This window comes from Schistocerca americana, chromosome 10 (assembly GCF_021461395.2).
Source record: "Schistocerca americana isolate TAMUIC-IGC-003095 chromosome 10, iqSchAmer2.1, whole genome shotgun sequence".
Taxonomy (NCBI): domain Eukaryota; kingdom Metazoa; phylum Arthropoda; class Insecta; order Orthoptera; family Acrididae; genus Schistocerca; species Schistocerca americana.
In genome coordinates, this window is record NC_060128.1 from 191,209,331 (window position 1) to 191,227,882 (window position 18,552).

Here is an 18,552-nt window from a genome sequence, read left to right on the forward strand (position 1 = left end):
AACGAATGTAACGGTCCTGCCGAAAGTATTAGGTTGGTGCATAAGTTTGTAGAGTTTTTGCGTCATATGAGCAGTAATGGCGTTCTTCTCCTGATGCTTGAGTTTTACCACTGCGATGCAGTCAGTCTGAATGGAGAACTGCTGATTATTTTAATTTCAAGTTTGAAATGACAAAATAAATATTTTTAGTGTGATACAAATTAACAATTTTCTGGTTTTTAACTTTATTTGTGCTGTGAAACGTTGCTTCTTGCCAAACCTCGCGACTCTTGGTCGAACACTATAGGTTCTGCCGAATTACCACACAAAGAAACTTTTGATGAGTGAGTTTGAAAGTATTAAATTATGTGACATACACTACTGGCCATTAAAATTGCTACACCACGAAGATGACGTGCTACAGACGCGAAATTTAACCGAGAGGAAGAAGATGCTGTCATAAGCAAATGATTAGCTTTTCAGAGCATTCACACAAGGTTGGCGCCGGTGGTGACACCTACAACGTTTACAACCGATTTCTCATACACAAACAGCAATTGACCGGCGTTGCCTGGTGAAACGTTGTTATGATGCCTCTTGTAAGGAGGAGAAATGCGTACCATCACGTTACCGACTTTGATAAAAGTCGGATTGTAGCCTATCGCGATTGCGGTTTATCGTACCACGACACTGCTGCTCGCGTTGGTCGAGATCCAATGACTGTTAGCAGAATATGGAATCCGTGGGTTCAGGAGGGTAATACGGAACGCCGTGCTGGATCCCAACGAGATGACAGGCATCGTATACGCATGGCTGTGACGGAAGGTGCAGCCACGTCTCGATCCCTGAGTCAACAGATGGGGACGTTTGCAAGACAACAACCATCTGCACGAACAGTTCTATGACGTTTGCAGCAGCTCGGAGACCACGGCAGCGGTTACCCTTGACGCTGCATCACAGACAGGAGCGCCTGCGATGGTGTACTCAACGACGAGCCTAACTGTACGAATGGCAAAACGTCATTTTTTCGGATGAATCCAGGTTCTGTTTACAGCATCATGATGGTCGCATCCGTGTTTGGCGACATCGCCGTGAACGCACATTGGAAGCGTGTATTCGTTATCGCCATACTCGCGTATCACCCGGCGTGATGGTTTGGGGTGCCATTGGTTACACGTCTCGGTCACCTCTTGTTCGCATCGACAGCACTTTGAACAGTGGACGTTAAATTTCAGATGTGTTACCACACGTGGCTCTACCCTTCATTCGATCCCTGCGAGACCCTACATTTCAGCAGGATAATGCACGACCGCATGTTGCAGGTCCTGTACGGGCCTTTCTGGATACAGAAAATGTTCGACTGATGTCCTGGCCAGCACATTCTCCAGACCTCTCACCAACTGAAAACGTCTGGTCAATGGTGGCCGAGCAACTGGCTCGTTACAATACGCCAGTCACTACTCTTGATGAGCTGTGGTTTCGTGTGGAAGCTGCATGGGCAGCTGTACCTGTACACGCCATCCGAGCTCTGTTTGACTCAATGCCCAGGCTTATCGAGGCCGTTATTACAGCCAGAGGTGGTTGTTCTGGGTACTGATTTCTCAGGATCTATGCACCCAAATTGCGTGAAAACGTAATCACATGTCAGTTCTAGTATAATATACACTCCTGGAAATGGAAAAAAGAACACATTGACACCGGTGTGTCAGACCCACCATACTTGCTCCGGACACTGCGAGAGGGCTGTACAAGCAATGATCACACGCATGGCACAGCGGACACACCAGGAACCGCGGTGTTGGCCGTCGAATGGCGCTAGCTGCGCAGCATTTGTGCACCGCCGCCGTCAGTGTCAGCCAGTTTGCCGTGGCATACGGAGCTCCATCACAGTCTTTAACACTGGTAGCATGCCGCGACAGCGTGGACGTGAACCGCATGTGCAGTTGACGGACTTTGAGCGAGGGCGTATAGTGGGCATGCGGGAGGCCGGGTGGACGTACCGCCGAATTGCTCAACACGTGGGGCGTGAGGTCTCCACAGTACATCGATGTTGTCGCCAGTGGTCGGCGGAAGGTGCACGTGCCCGTCGACCTGGGACCGGACCGCAGCGACGCACGGATGCACGCCAAGACCGTAGGATCCTACGCAGTGCCGTAGGGGACCGCACCGCCACTTCCCAGCAAATTAGGGACACTGTTGCTCCTGGGGTATCGGCGAGGACCATTCGCAACCGTCTCCATGAAGCTGGGCTACGGTCCCGCACACCGTTAGGCCGTCTTCCGCTCACGCCCCAACATCGTGCAGCCCGCCTCCAGTGGTGTCGCGACAGGCGTGAATGGAGGGACGAATGGAGACGTGTCGTCTTCAGCGATGAGAGTCGCTTCTGCCTTGGTGCCAATGATGGTCGTATGCGTGTTTGGCGCCGTGCAGGTGAGCGCCACAATCAGGACTGCATACGACCGAGGCACACAGGGCCAACACCCGGCATCATGGTGTGGGGAGCGATCTCCTACACTGGCCGTACACCACTGGTGATCGTCGAGGGGACACTGAATAGTGCACGGTACATCCAAACCGTCATCGAACCCATCGTTCTACCATTCCTAGACCGGCAAGGGAACTTGCTGTTCCAACAGTACAATGCACGTCCGCATGCATGTATCCCGTGCCACCCAACGTGCTCTAGTCGGTGTAAGTCAACTACCCTGGCCAGCAAGATCTCCGGATCTGTCCCCCATTGAGCATGTTTGGGACTGGATGAAGCGTCGTCTCATGCGGTCTGCACGTCCAGCGCGAACGCTGGTCCAACTGAGGCGCCAGGTGGAAATGGCATGGCAAGCCGTTCCACAGGACTACATCCAGCATCTCTAAGATCGTCTCCATGGGAGAATAACAGCCTGCATTGCTGCGAAAGGTGGATATACACTGTACTAGTGCCGACATTGTGCATGCTCTGTTGCCTGTGTCCATGTGCTTGTGGGTCTGTCAGTGTGATCATGTGATGTATCTGACCCCAGGAATGTGTCAATAAAGTTTCCCCTTCCTGGGACAATGAATTCACGGTGTTCTCATTTCAATTTCCAGAAGTGTATTTGTCCAATGAATACCCGTGTGTCATCTGCATTTCTTCTTGGTGTAGCAATTTTAATGGCCAGTAGCGTAAATACCGTCACTTTTGATCTCAGTGACTTAGAAGTTTACATTTATTATACCGGCAGGGGCCTGTAGATTTTAGCATGTGACATGAGTTGCGATTTAATACGTCCACCAGTTCCTCAGAAAAAGGGTTATAAACACACAGACAGAACGACAGACCAAGAGACGGACCCACCGACCTACTGACCGCCTGATAGACCAACAACAGATAGGTAGACCAACAGACTGACAGACCGACCGACCGACCGACCGACCGACAGACAGACAAGACAAGCCGGCCGAGAGACCGTCAGAAGGACAACAAATTGATCCTATAGGAGTTCAGTTGTTAGCACTTGAGGTACAGATTCCTAAATATCTTGACTTATCTGTGCTATTTGTTTTCCTACAAAATCTATAGCTGCACTGTGGATAATTTTTGACTTCTCCTCATATTTCTGTATGTCTTCCAGCATCAATTAAAATGTCAGGAGAAAAAAAAAATTGTTTACTTTGTAAAAAACGCTCGTACGTCCACAACTGTTGTGAATTTTAGAGAAAGCCAGATATAGAATCGACCTGTATGGCTCAACACCAGTATCAAAATACGAGGGTAATCCCAAAAGTAAGGTCTTTTTTGTTTCAGTACATAGACCTTTTTGCCCCGCGGGATTAGCGGTCGTAGGCGCTCCAGTCATGGACTGTGCGGCTGGTTCTGGCGGAGGTTCGAGTCCTCCCTCGGGCATGGGCGTGTGAACTTGTCCTTAGAATAATTTAGGTTAAGTAGTGTGTACGCTTAGGCGCTGATGACCTTAGCAGTCCCATAAGATTTTACACACATTTGAACATTTTTTGAACATAGACCTGTTTATTTCTACAACGGATTACATAAGTTTACAGCTTGAACATTTAGCTGTTTCTCGACATAATCACCATTTCTGTCGATGCATTCTTTGTTGACGCTGTGGCAGTTTTTGTATGCCCATGTCAAACCAGCTCGCCGCCATGCTGTTCAGAAAGTTATGAACCTCTTCTTTCACCTCGTCGTCTGAGATGAATCGCTTTCCGGCCAAAAGTTCTTTTAACCAAGGTATCAGGTGATAGTCACTGAGCGCCAAGTCAGGACCATATGGTGGGTGGATGATTATGTTCCACTGAAACTGTTGCAGGACAGCAACGGGGTGCTGAGCGATGTGTGGGCGACCGTTGTCGTGAAGAGTGTGTAAGCCCTTGCTCAACGTTCCTCTTCTCCGGTTCTGAACTGCCCGTTTGAGTTTTTCCAGAGTCTCACAGTACCTGTCAGCGTTAATTGTGGTCCCAGGGGGCATAAAGTCGACCAACAATACCCCTTCCCGATCACAAAAAACGGTTGTCATTACTTTATGTAAGTCTGCAGGCTTTCGTGGTTATTAGGCCGCGTCATGTTTCATCTAAAATGTTCGACGTCTCGACCCCTCTGCAGGGATCTTCCTCAGGATCTTTTGGTGTCCAATACTGCTAGAACACTCTGGCGGCCTAATAACCCAGAAGATTCTAACTTCAGTGTCATGACTTTACCAGCAGACTGTGTTTGTTTGAATTTCCGCGGCTTTGGCGAAGAAGGATGCCGCCACTGGCGTGATTGTTGCTTGGTCACAGGTGTAAAGTGGTATACCCAGGTTTCGTCACCCGTGACAATTGAGTCCAGAAAGTTGTCCAGTTCGGCTGCATGGCGGTGAAGAAATGCGCGGGAAACATCAACTCGTTGCCGCATGTGGTCCTTAGTCAGCATTCGTGGCACCCATCTTGCGCACACGTTCCGGTAGTTCAATGTTTCCGTTAAAATTCTTAGAGCGGTGCTTCGGGAAACCTCAGGAACCAACGTGCAGAGATCATCCAGGGTGATCCGCCGATCTTCACGCGTGCTTTGCTCAGCCTTCAGCACTGTCTCCTCAGAAATTGACCGTCTCCCGCTCCTTTGTTCGTCGTGAATTACGGTCCGACCAGCTGCTAACTGTCTACATCACTTACGAATATATTTGACATCAATGCACGACTCACCATACACTTCCGTGAATTGGCGATGGATTTCAATCGGCGCAGTGCCCTTTGCGTTCAAAAACCGAATAACTGCGCGCAATTAGCACTTGGTGGCGGTAACATCCAACGGAAGCTACATTCGTCCACGAGACTCAGAGGGCCATAGACACGGGTTCCCCGGTAGATGCCGTGTTTGTTGACTTCCGCACGGCGTTCGATTCAGTTCCTCACAGTCGTTTAATGAACAAAGTAAGAGCATATGGACTATCAGACCAATTGTGTGATTGGATTGAAAAGTTCCTAGATAACAGAACGCAGCATGTCATTCTCAATGGAGAGAAGCCTTCCGAAGTAAGAATGATTTCAGGTGTGCCGCAGGGGAGTGTCGTAGGACCGTTCCTTTTCACAATATACATAAATGACCTTGTGGATGACATCGGAAGTTCACTGAAGCTTTTTGCGGGTGATGCTGTGGTATATCGAGAAGTTGTAACAATGGAAAATTGTACTGAAATGCAGGAGGATCTGCAGCGAATTGACGCATTGTGCAGGGAATGGCAATTTAATCTCAATGTAGTCAAGTGTAATGTGCTGCGAATACATAGAAAGAAAGATCCCATATCATTTAGCTACAATATAGGTCAGCAAGTGGAAGCAGTTAATTCCGTAAATTATCTGGGAGTCGGCATTAGGAGTGATTTAAAATGGAATGACCATACAACGTTGATCGTCGGTAAATCAGGTGCCATACTGAGATTCATTGGAAGAATCCTAAGGAAATGCAATCCGAAAACAAAGGACGTAGATTACAAATAAATGGTTCTGAGCACTATGGGACTCAACTGCTGTGGTCATTAGTCCCCTAGAACTTAGAACTACTTAAACCTAACTAACCTAAGGACATCACACACATCCATGCCCGAGGCAGGATTCGAACCTGCGACCGTAGCCGTAGATTACAGTACGCTTGTTCGCCCACTGCTTGAATACTGCTCAGCAGTGTGGGATCCGTACCAGATAGGGTTGATAGAAGAGATAGAGAAGATCCAACGGAGAGCAGCGCGCTTCGTTACAGGATCATTTAGTAATCGCGAAAGCGTTAAGGAGATGATAGATAAACTCCAGTTGAAGACTCTGCATGAGAGACGCTCAGTAGCTCGGTACGGGCTTTTGTTGAAGTTTCGAGAACATACGTTCACTAAAGAGTCAAGCAGTATATTGCTCCCTCCTACGTATATCTCGCGAAGAGACCATGATGATAAAATCAGAGAGATTAGAGCCCACACAGAGGCATACCGACAATCTTTCTTTCCAAGAACAATACGAGACTGGAATAGAAGGGAGAACCGACAGAGGTACTCAAGGTACCCTCCACCACACACCTTGCGGAGTATGGATGTAGATGCAGATTCTCAACGGCTGCCAAGCCAAGACTGAGCGCCTCAGCGCGGTGTGCGCATGTTTACACACAGCGCGTGAAGCACTCTTCATAACAGTGACCAACTGCCACACAAACAGAGTTCTGTACTTATAAAAAGAAATAGACCTTACTTTTGGGATTACCCTCGTATGTGACATAAATGGCAGTAGCTTTTGGTTTCATTGACTTAGAAGCCTACATTCATGCTGTAGATCTTAGCATGTGACATGACTCGCGACTTGATACGTCTACCATTCCTGAGAGAAAGGATTTTACACGGGCAGACCAAACGACAAACAGACAAATAGACCAACCGACCGACATACAGATAAAGAGACAGACCGAAAGCCCGACCGACCGACGGACAGACAGATAGGCCGACAGACAAGCAGTCCGACATTGTTTACTTTCAGAATGGCGCTCCTACGGCCAAAGCTACACGCCAGATGGGGTCCTCGACATGTAGAGCTGAGTAGCAGAGGGCGGCTGGGCAGACTCACTGACCTGCAGCAGCTGGTGCTCCTCGGACTGCTGGAGCCTGGTGTCCAGGTAGGAGATGGCGGTGAGCGCGCTGTACCACGGCACGTACTCCTGCTCGGCCACCAGGTAGACGGTGTTGTCCAGCGCGACGCTGTAGTCCAGCAGGCCGGCGCGGGCCAGCTGGAAGGCGTCGTCCAGGATCTGGGCGCGGTTCACCACGCCGATGGCCGAGTGGTCGGTCTGCAGCTGCGCCGCCAGCAGCGCCCAGTTGTCCGTGTCGTAGTTGACGCGGTAGAAGCCTGCACAGCGGGGCAGTCAGTCTACGTCCGCGTCTACATCTCTCAGCTATCAAGTTCACTATGGAGACCACTTACCTCAGTACCACCTGTTAGTAGGGTTTCTTTCCGTTCAAATCACATACGGCGCACGCGAGCTGTAACTCTTTATCCCTTTTACTACTGTTTCTTTTCAGAGTGAAAATCAGTAGTGCTAGATTGTAACATATGAACTTTCTCGGCCGCAAATGTCACAATAACCTCTACACATACACTACCTGCCATTAAAATTGCTACAAGACGAAGATGACGTGCTACAGACGCGAAATTTAACCGACAGGAAGATGATACCGTGATATGCAAATGATTAGCTTTTCAGAGCATTCACACAAGGTTGGCGCCGGTGGCGACACCTGCAAAGTGCTGACATGAGGAAAGCTTCCAACCGATTTCTCATACACAAACAGCAGTTGACCGGCGTTGCCTGGTGAAACGTTGTTGTGATGCCTCGTGGAAGGAGAAGAAATGCATACCGTCACGTTTCCGTCTTTGAAAAAGGTCGGATTGTAGGCTATCGCGATTGCGGTTTATCGTATCGCGACATACCTGTTCGCGTTGGTCGAGATCCAATGACTGTTAGCAGAATATGGAATCGGTGGGTTCAGGAGGGTAATACGGAACGCCGTGCTGGATCCCAACGGCCTCGTATCACTAGCAGTCGAGATGACACGCATCTTATCCGCATGGCTGTAACGGATTGTGCAGCCACGTCTCGATCCCTGAGTCAACAGATGGGGACGTTTGCAAGACAACGACCATCCGCACAGTTCGACGACGTTTGCAGCAGCATGGACTATCAGCTCGGAGACCACGGCTGCGATTACCCTTGTCGCTCCATCACAGACAGGAGCGCCTGCGATGGTGTACTCAACAACGAACCTGGGAGCACGAATGACAAACCATCATTTTTTCGGATGAATCCAGGTTCTGTTTACAGCATCATGATGGTCCCATCCGTGTTTGGCGACATCGCGGTGAACGCACATTGGAAGCGTGTATTCGCCATCGCCATACTCGTGTGTCACCCGGCGTGGTGGTATGGGGTGCCATTGGTTACACGTCTCGGTCATCTCTCGTTCGCTTTGACGGCACTTTGAACAGTAGACGTTACATTTCAGATGTGTTACGACCCGTGGCTCTACCCTTCATGAGATCCCTGCGATACCTTACATTTCAGCAGGATAATGCACGACCGCATGTGTAGGTCCTGTACAGGCCTTTCTGGATACAGAAAATGTTCGACTGCTGTCGTGGCCAGCACATTCTCCAGATCTCTCACCAATTGAAGTCAATGGTGGCCGAGCATCTGGCTCGTCACAATACGCCAGTCACAACTCTTAAAGAACTGTGGTATCGTGTTAAAGCTGCATGGTCAGCTGTACCTGTACACGCGATCCAAGCTCTGTTTGACTCAATGCCTGCCGGCCGGAGTGGCCGTGCGGTTCTGGGCGCTACAGTCTGGAGCCGAGCGACCGCTACGGTCGCAGGTTCGAATCCTGCCTCGGGCATGGATGTGTGTGATGTCCTTAGGTTAGTTAGGTTTAATTAGTTCTAAGTTCTAGGCGACTGATGACCTCAGAAGTTAAGTCGCATAGTGCTCAGAACCATTTGAACCATTTTTTTTTGACTCAATGCCCAGGCGTATCAAGGCCGTTATTACGGGCAGAGGTGCTTGTTCTGGGTACTGATTTCTCAGGATCTACGCACCCAAATTGCGTGAAAATGTAATCACATGTCAGTTCTGGTATACTATATTTGTCCATTGAATACCCGTGTATCATCTGCATTTCTTATTCGTGTAGCAATCATAATGGCCAGTAGTGTAGACTGTTACCTGCGCCAGGATTCTAACCACGACAAAACCTAGGCATCATAAAATCTTTGGAGGATAGGTAAGGAAGATCTGAGAACCAGAAATGCTTCACGCGGAATTATTGCTCACCAGTGCATTCATTGCTCAAGAATAGTTATTCGTCCACTGAGGTACAAAGAGCGTTAAGACCGAAGCGCAAAAATCGTAGTGATGCACAAGTGCCTGTGAAATCGGGAGCATTCCTGCCTTTCATTACCGGCGCTACTGATCGCAAAGGAAAAATCTGTTCCGCCTTTCCCACAGTCCGTAACTCACTAAGACGCTATACTGTGCTCCAAACAAACATTTATTCTACAAATTGAGGCCTATGTCTGATACTAGTAAACTTCTCTTGGCCAGCAATGCCTTTTTTTTGTCAGTGCTAGTCTGCTTTTTCTGTTCCCCTTGCTTCGCCCGTCATTGGTTATTTTGCTTCCAAGACAGCATAATTCCTCGTCTACTTCGTGATCATCAGTTTTGATCCTAAGTTTCTGACTACATTTGGTTACCTTTCTGTTTTTCTGGTTTACTCTCAATCTAAATTCTGCACTCAGATTTTTCGTTTCATTCAACAGATCCTGCAATTCCTGTTCATCTTCATTGAGCATGCAAGTAGCAAAGTCATCAGAAAGTCTTACCATTGCTGTCCTTTCATCGGAATTTTAATCCCATTCTTGACCGAATTTGTTATTTCAGTCATTGCCGCTTCTATAGGTTACTTCTATTTTTCTCAGAATTTCTAACAAGTCGGACCATTTGAGATTATCGAATGTTTCTTCTAGGTCAACTATTCCTAAGAACGTGCCTTTATTTTTCTTCAGTCCTCCTCCAATTACCAACCACATTGGGCCTGCTTCTTTGCTGTCTTAATATTAACCTGATCGTCACCTAACGGGTCCTAAATTTCTTTTCCATTCTTCTCTACATTATTCTTCTCAACAACTTGGATGCCTGAGCTGTTAAGCTGACCGTGCGATTATTCTCCACTTGTCGGCTCTTGCTATTTTCGGAACTGCGTGGATGATATTTCTTCGAAAGTACGTCGTGATTGGCAAGAGACAGTTTCTACACACAGGTTTTTTTTAGCTTTTAGGGGGGATTGCCTTATCCCAGATGTAGGCTTCGAACTTGGTGGAAGAAGCGGGGTTCTTTTCCTATTCTGTTTAAATCGTCTAATTTGGCCGTTCCATCACTCGATATAACACTAACTTTTCACACGTTCAACCTTCCCTCCTTCCACTGTGATATAAAAGGACGTGTATGTCCTACTCATCTTCATTGCCACTGTCTTGCTCTTACTCACAGTCAACTTGAATTGTTTGAATTTTTATTCCAGTAGGCAGTCTCTTATGAGGCTCGATTTCTGCCTCTCCCCAAATGCCATCAGAAAATCAACAACACTACACGCTACTATTCGGTCGAGTAGCTCCTCAATTAGCATCACGAGGGTTAGTGCACCCCGAAAAATGACAACAGCACACGGCGGCCCGGATGGTCACCCATCCAAGTGCCGGCCACGCCCGACAGCACTTAACTTCGGTGATCTGACGGGAACCGGTGTATCCACGGCGGCGAGGCCGTTGCCCCACCTGACATGTAAGGTGTCCAAACTCCCTACGTCTCACAACACATACAAATTTTTGGTGGCGTTTTGATTCACCTGTACGTGACACCTCAGTAACGTCACCTGGAGTTTATTTATAAAAGCGTGAAAAGGGCGCCCCCTGGTATGGAGAGCTGCACTCACCGACTTCCTGTATGTTGACGAGGAGCCAGTCGTCGGCCGCGACCGTAACAGAGAGCTGCGCCTCCCCCGCGTCTGCCGGCAGCCACTGGCGCGTCGCCGTGCTGCTGAAGTCCCCCTCCTGGCCAGTGGTGAACGTCAGCGGCACGTCCCACGAGCTCAAGTCGGGCTCCGCCCCCTCCGTCAGCAGGAAGCGGGTCTGCAGGGCAAAGAGTTGCAACACTTTGGAAGACCGTCCCGTCCGCCAGTGTCTAGCGCTCCATCTATACCCACATCTGCATCTGCATCTGTACTGCTTTACAAACTGAGTGTACCGTCAAGGGGACGAGGTCGAAACGATAGGAAACCTCAGATCCACCAGAAACATAAAAGAAGTTTAAGATCGACAAAAGACATAGGACATAGGACGTGTGAAACCCAGCTCGCGCTATTCGTTCACGAGACTCAGAAGGCCATAGACACGGGTTCCCAGGTAGATGTCATGTTCCTTGACTCCTACAAGGCGTCCGATACAGTTCCCCGCAGTCGTCTAATGAACAAAGTATGAGCATTTGGACTATCAAACCAATTGAGTGATTGGATTGAAGAGTTCCTAGATAACAGAACGCAGCATGTCATTCTCAATGGAGAGAAGTCTTCCGAAGCAAGAGTGATTTCAGGTGTGCCGCAGGGGAGTGTCGTAGGACCGTTGCTACTCACAATATATATAAATGACCTTGTGTATAACATCGGAAGTTCACTGAGGCTTTTAGCGGATGATGCCGTTGTATATCGAGGGGATGTAACAATGGAAAATTGTACTGAAATGCAGAAGGATCCGCAGCGAATTGACGCATGGTGCAGCGAATGGCAATTGAATCTCAATGTAGACAAGTGTAATGTGCTGCGAATACAAAGAAGGAAAGATCTTTTATCATTTAGCTGCAATATAGCAGGTCAGCAACTGGAAGCAGTTAATTCCACAAATTATCTGGGAGTAGGCATTAGAAGTGATTTAAAGTGGAATGATCATATAAAGTTGATCGTCGGTAAAGCAGATGCCAGACAGATTCATTAGAAGAATCCTAAGCAAATGCAATCCGAAAACAAACGAAGCAGGTTACAGTACGCTTGTTCTCCCACTGCTTGAATATTGCTCACCAGTGTGGGATCCATACCAGATAGGTTTGATAGACGAGATAGAGGAGATCCAACGGAGAGCAGCGCGCTTCGTTACAGGATCATTTATTAATCACGAAAGCGTTACGGAAATAATAGATAAACTCCAGTGGAAGACTCTGCAAAAGAGACGCTCAGTAGCTCGGTACGGGCTTTTGTCGAAGTTACGAGAACATACCTTCATCGAGGAGTCAAGCAGTATATTGCTCCCTCCTACGTATATCTCGCGAAGAGACCATGAGGATAAAATCAGAGACATTAGAGCCCACACAGAGGCATACCGAGAATCTTTCTTTCCACGAACAATACGAGACTGGAATAGAAGGGAGAACCGATAGAGTTACTCAAGGTACCCTCCGCCACACACCGTCAGGTGGTTTGCGGAGTATGGATGTAGATCTAGATTTGCCTACACTAGGTGCACATACACTCAACTTCAGAAAAAAACATAACACCTTGAACGACTAGACCTAGGACGTTCATATTCAGAGGACAAGTACACTAGTATGTTTTGCAAAAATGACTAGCATTTCAGTCCCCTCCGTTCAGCATGACTCCCGTTGTCTAATCGGCACAGGGTACTCCACGGGCCCTGATAACTTGTTCGATTTGTGATGGCATCGACGGGGAGAATGGTGTCCTGTGGTATAGCCATCAATGCTGCATTGACCTGGTTCCAAAGTTCACTGTGGTACTTGGGATTGGGTCACAGCACGGCACCTCTCGTGTCACCATAGCCCACACGTTTTCGACTGGCGACAAGTTTGATGATCTGGTGGACGACGGCAAAAGGCCTGGTATCCTGCGACACCAAGAAGGCACTCTTTGGTGCAGCAACATGCGGTCGTGCATTGTCTTACTGGAAAGTGGCGTCTGGGGTGTTGTCCAGAAAAGGTACGGCTACAGGTCGCAGGACGTCATTCACGTAGACCACACTGGTCACACTGCCCTGGACACGCACCAACTGAGACTTCTGGTTGTACCCGACAGCGTCCCTCACTATGAGGCATCGATTCTATATGTCCTGTGTGAATGCAGTCACTGTCATTGTCTGCGGTGAACCAAAATGTGGCCACCATTTTCAAACAAACAGAGCGTGGATTCGCCCAAAAGCACTGTCTGATGCCGTTACTGTCCTCAGTGAAGTCGTTCCATACACCATTGCCGTCTACCATGTTTCTGCGCATTCGTCAAAGGCTGGCGGAGAAGTGTACGATGCGCACGCAACCCGTGCCGTAATAAACGGCGACGGACTGTCACCGCTGACAGTGTACGATACGCCGCACGGTCCCACTGTTGCGCCGGAGCCGAGGAGGTTGCAGATCTGTCATTTGGATGAGGCGTCGGTCTTCTCTGGGTGGTGGTGTGGGTGGTGCGACCTGACCCACCTCGTCGTGTGCCAGGGCCTTCCGTCAACCATTCTGCACACCCCCGTTGCACAGCTGAAACACTTTGTCCCACACGAGCAGCAGTTTCCCGGATGGATGCATCACATCATCTCGTGGCAATAATGCGCGCTCTTTGAAACTCACTGATTTGACGGTACGGTTCGCGCATACGTCTGCGAGAAATCCCGAACGTGTGGTCAGGTCACACTGATCCATTACCTTCGGTTCACAGCAACCACGAAAGCAGAAGGCACGTTTTCCCAGTAGGTCGTGTTGCGCCACGATATCGAAAAATGGTTCAAATGGCTCTAAGCACTATGGGACTTAACATTTGAGGCCATGTCCCCTAGACTTAGAAACTACTTAAGCCTAACTAACCTAAGGACATCACACACATCCATGCCCGAGGCAGGATTCGAACCTGCGACCGTAGCGGTCGCGTGGTTCCGGACTGAAGCGCCTAGAACCGCTCGACCCAGCGGCGATATCGATGTTGACCGTGAACCCGCGGGTAGACATGGTTCAAATGCCAATCACTTCTGCACAACGTACTAATGAACATGTCCTGTGAACATGGACGTCCTATCTCTTGTCCTTGACGGTGTTCCGTTTATTCTGTACACGAGTGTAATATTCCTTGTAGTTGTGGACTGGTTTATATTGCTATCACGAAAAGAAGTGTTAACACCTGTCTGGTTGAACACAAGAGGAATTCCCAACTGGGACATACGGATAAATCGGCCGTAACGGAACATGTTTCCACCATAATAATTTTAACAGAAAGGAGGCACTCCGTCTTCAGGCCACAAGTGGCCAATCGGGACCATCCGACCGCCGTGTCTTCTTCAGTTGAGGATGCGGAAAGGAGGGGCGTGTGGTCAACACACCGCTCTCCCGGTCCTTATGATGGAATTCTGTGGCCGGAGCCGCTGCTGTTCGGTCGAGTAGCTCCTCATTTGGCATCACGAGGCTGAGTGCACCCCGAAAAATGGCAACAGCGCATGGCGGCCTGGATGGTCACCCATGCAATTGTCGGCCACGCCCGACAGCGCTTAACATGGGAACCAGTGTATGCACTGCGACAAGGCCGTTACCCCAACAGAAAGGAGGGAGGTGTTAAATTACATAAAATTTGATTGTCAGTGTCGGACCGTAAGAACGGTGATCAATTACTTTCAATCGAGAATGTTGGCATCACCAGACACAATCTATAGCCGACGTGTTGTGATGGACTGCGCTGTTCTCTATACCGACTATACACCGTATATATATATATATATATATATATATATATATATATATATATATATATATATATATACTACGCTGCCTCGAGTTCGAACAGTTTGCCGCTTTATCACTGATGATGTTTCTTGCAGTGGGAGACGAAATGTTAGGAAGAAGTTTTGTACATCGACCACAGCCTATCAGCCCGCAAGTTTCAAGTGAAGCAGGACGGATGTTCAACCATATCTTAGTAACAATACAAGGTGGTGAATAGAATTGCAACTTACTTTAAATGTTCATGAATCTAAGACTGTGCATGTCACAAAATGCTAAAAACTTGGTATTTTACTAGTTCAATATATGCGAGTTAATAGTGGATTCAGTAAACTCATAGAAATATGTAGGTGTAACGCCTTGAAAGGACATGAAATAGGATGATCACGTAGGCTCAGTCATTGGTAAAGCTAGTGATGGACTTCAGTTCATTGACATTATACTAGGAATAAGTCTGCAAAGTAGTCTGCATACAAAACACTCGCTGAAATCAGGCTGGAATATTGCCCAAGTATGTGGGATCTCACTGTTCGGTTGGTCACTGGTCTTGTGACAGGTTTGATGCGGCTCACCAGGACTTCCTCTCCTTCATCTCACGGCAGCACTTACATACCATACCGCTCCATACCATACCAAACAGGTGGTACTAAACGCATCTGGCCGCAGGTTTGACTCGTAGGTGAGCGTTATGGAAATGCTGAAAAACCAGATCTGGCAGGAGCTTCAAAGTACGAAAGTGCTCCGAGACCGATTTCATTCCCGGCCTACGTGCGACGTCTTCCCAGTAACTACGGTGATAGAGTCACCTAACAACTATTAACAAGAGATGTGTGTACAAACTGTCACATATGAGCAGGCAGTGTTAAGTAGCGGACGTGCGGACGCAGTGGTTCAATGTTACTATGTTACAAAACTTAATGGAGCAATACCTCTATACCATGTGCTCAAGACATTCTCTATAGTGTTCTGAAGTAGAGACAAGCGTATTCAAAAGTTTGTCCCGGGCGAAAGCAACTAGTCACGGATGTCTGCTGCGAATTGACTGAAATGCGAGTAGTTATCTTCCGGAAAAAATCATCACGGGTGGCCAGACCTAGTGTTATCAACACGAACCTACTACAAAACGATAAAGTATAGAAATTCACGTAAAGGGTCAACGCTTCAACGGCATAATCGACTTTCGACCCAATGTGACGCGTAAATTGAACAACATTCTAAAATAGGATTTTTCTGACACTTTCACAAGGTTGTATCGATACTACGTGGGTTCTATTGAAGTGGGGGATAAAAACGTAAAACTTCTTAAGCATTAAAATCTCCGTCTTAACGTTTCTATTTTTTACTCACGCGATATCGAAACTTTTCAGACAGACGAGGCAGATGTCACCAGTTGGATTACCAATCACCGGTAGTTACAAAATACGACTGGTGCAAGCTTAAACATCGATATTTCAATATCGACACTGAAGCGCTTCATACATAGTAACATCGATGCTACACAAAAAGTATGGGCCTCTGATAACGGCAGAAAAAACCATGCTACTCGTTGCCACTGACAATAAATTTATCGTCAGTTAAACGAATGGTTTACTGAACATGTCCTACAACAACACCGGTGCATAACAACTGCAGTTTTTCAGCCGTGGCCACCGGAATGTGTGTGTGTGTGGGGGGTGGGGGGGAGGGGGGGAGGCAATATTTTTGAAAGAAGCAAAGCAGACACACTGGCTGTTGTCATAGGAAATCTTGGACTAATGTCTTTCACTGTTTATCCAGTCGATGCTTTCGTGGTGCTTGGTAGTGTGTACCGTTATTGTTATGAAGTTTTTTTTAATTGCTCAAAATAACATACCGAAATGTGTAAGCACATGTAACGTTAATGATACGAAATATTACAGTTGATCCACACAAATACAATCATTTACAAAAAGGAAAGCAGCATATCGAAAAGTACGATTTTACAGATGATTGTGTTCGGGCTTTCCTTGAATAATTTTACCCTTCTAGTTCGTTACTTTGAATGATAATTGTTACGAATAATAAAACTTTGAATATTCTTTCATTTTCAGGTGATCTGTGTTAACACTGAAGGTGTTTACAAAGTGACACGCCAATGGAGGAACGTCATATTAGCTAATGTGGGATGGCATCAAGTTTTTAATAATTTGCCAGCCACTTTGGCCGAGCGTTCTAGGCCCTACAGTCCGGGACCGCGCTCCTGCTACGGTCGCAGGTTCGAATCCTGCCTCGGGCATGGATGTGTGTGATGTCCTTAGGTTAGTTACGTTTAAGTAGTTCTAAGTCTAGGGGACTGATGACCTCAGATGTTAAGTCCCATAGTGCTCAGAGCCATTTGAACCATTTTTTAATAATTATTTTATTTTTAACACTTATGTTATTATCAAAGGTATTTCATAAACGGAAAGAGAATTTCGCGTTATGTTAAATGTGACCTCAGCAATAAGGAAAAAATTATATCTGGATCATTACTGGAACTACCAACAGATAAGAAAGAAAGGATTAAGCTATAGGCAAGAAGTCGTGGGCTAAGTAATCTTAATTATTACGACCAATATTGCGTTTATTAATGAATAAATACAGTAATAATTAAGATTACTTAGCCCACGACTCTCTGCCTATATCTTAATCCTTTCTCTCTTACCTGTTGGTAGTTCCAGTGATGATCCAGGTACAATTCTTTTTTTCGCATTGCTGAGGTCACATTTAAAATAAGGCGACATTCTCTTCCGTTTTTGAAATACCTTTGATAATAACATAACTGTTAAAAATAAAAAACGTAAATTATTAAAAATTTGATGCCATTCCACATTGGCTAATATCACGTTCCTAATGGCCGTGTCACTTTGTAAACACCTTCAGTGTTAACACAGATCACATGAAAATGAAAGAATATTCAAAGTTTTATTATTCGTAACAATTATCATTCAAAGTAACGAACTAAAAGGGCAAAATTATCCAAGGAAAGCCCGAACATAATCATCTGAAAAATCGTACTTTTGGATATGTAGCTTTCCTTTCTATAAATAATTATATTTGTGTGGATCAGCTGTAATATTTCGTATCATTAACGTTACATGTGCTTACACAGTTCGGAAAGTTATTTTGAGCAGTTAAAAAAACTTCAGTACAGTAATGGTACACACTACCCAGCACCACGAAATCATCGACTGGATGAACAGTGAAAGACATTAGTCGACTATGAGCTATGACAATAGCCAGTGTTTCTGCTTTGCTTCTTTGAAAATAATGCTCCCCCCCCCCCCCCACGCACACACACACACACACACACACACACACACACACACACACACACACACACTCTGTTGGCCACGACTGAAAAACTGCAGATGTTATGCACCGGTGTTGTCGTAGGACATCTTCAGTAAACCATTCGTTTCACTGACGATAAATTTATTGTCAGTGGAAACCAGTAGCATGGTTTTTTTCTGCCATTATCAGAGGTCCATACTTTTTGTGTATCCGTGGAGCCAGGTAATCGGCAAGGTACTGTGCAAGCTGATGGACGCTCCATAATGGTATGGGCTGCGTTTATGTGGAATCGCCTGCGTCCTCTGGTCCAACTGAGCCGGTCATTGACTGGAAATGGTTATTTTCAGCTACCTGGAGACCATTTGCCGCCAAACAGCGATGGAATTTTCATGGGTGACAATGCGCCATGTTGTTGTTGTGGTCTTCAGTCCTGATACTGGTTTGATGCAGCTCTCCATGCTACTCTATCC

At 47.0% G+C, this 18,552-nt stretch overlaps 1 protein-coding gene and 1 pseudogene across 1 annotated transcript in view; both read right to left on the minus strand.

Annotated features, from left to right (window-relative positions):
• LOC124552378 (aminopeptidase N-like) overlaps positions 1-18,552 on the minus strand; it is a 151,733-nt gene that overhangs the window by 51,408 nt on the left and 81,773 nt on the right. The window contains exons 10-11 of the mRNA XM_047126642.1: positions 10,968-11,163; positions 7,058-7,332 (exon numbers count right to left, since the gene is read on the minus strand). Of these exons, the coding sequence (XP_046982598.1) occupies positions 7,058-7,332; positions 10,968-11,163 (471 nt within the window). The remainder of the gene's footprint in view (positions 1-7,057; positions 7,333-10,967; positions 11,164-18,552) is intronic.
• Positions 10,688-10,805, minus strand: LOC124552803 (annotated as a pseudogene).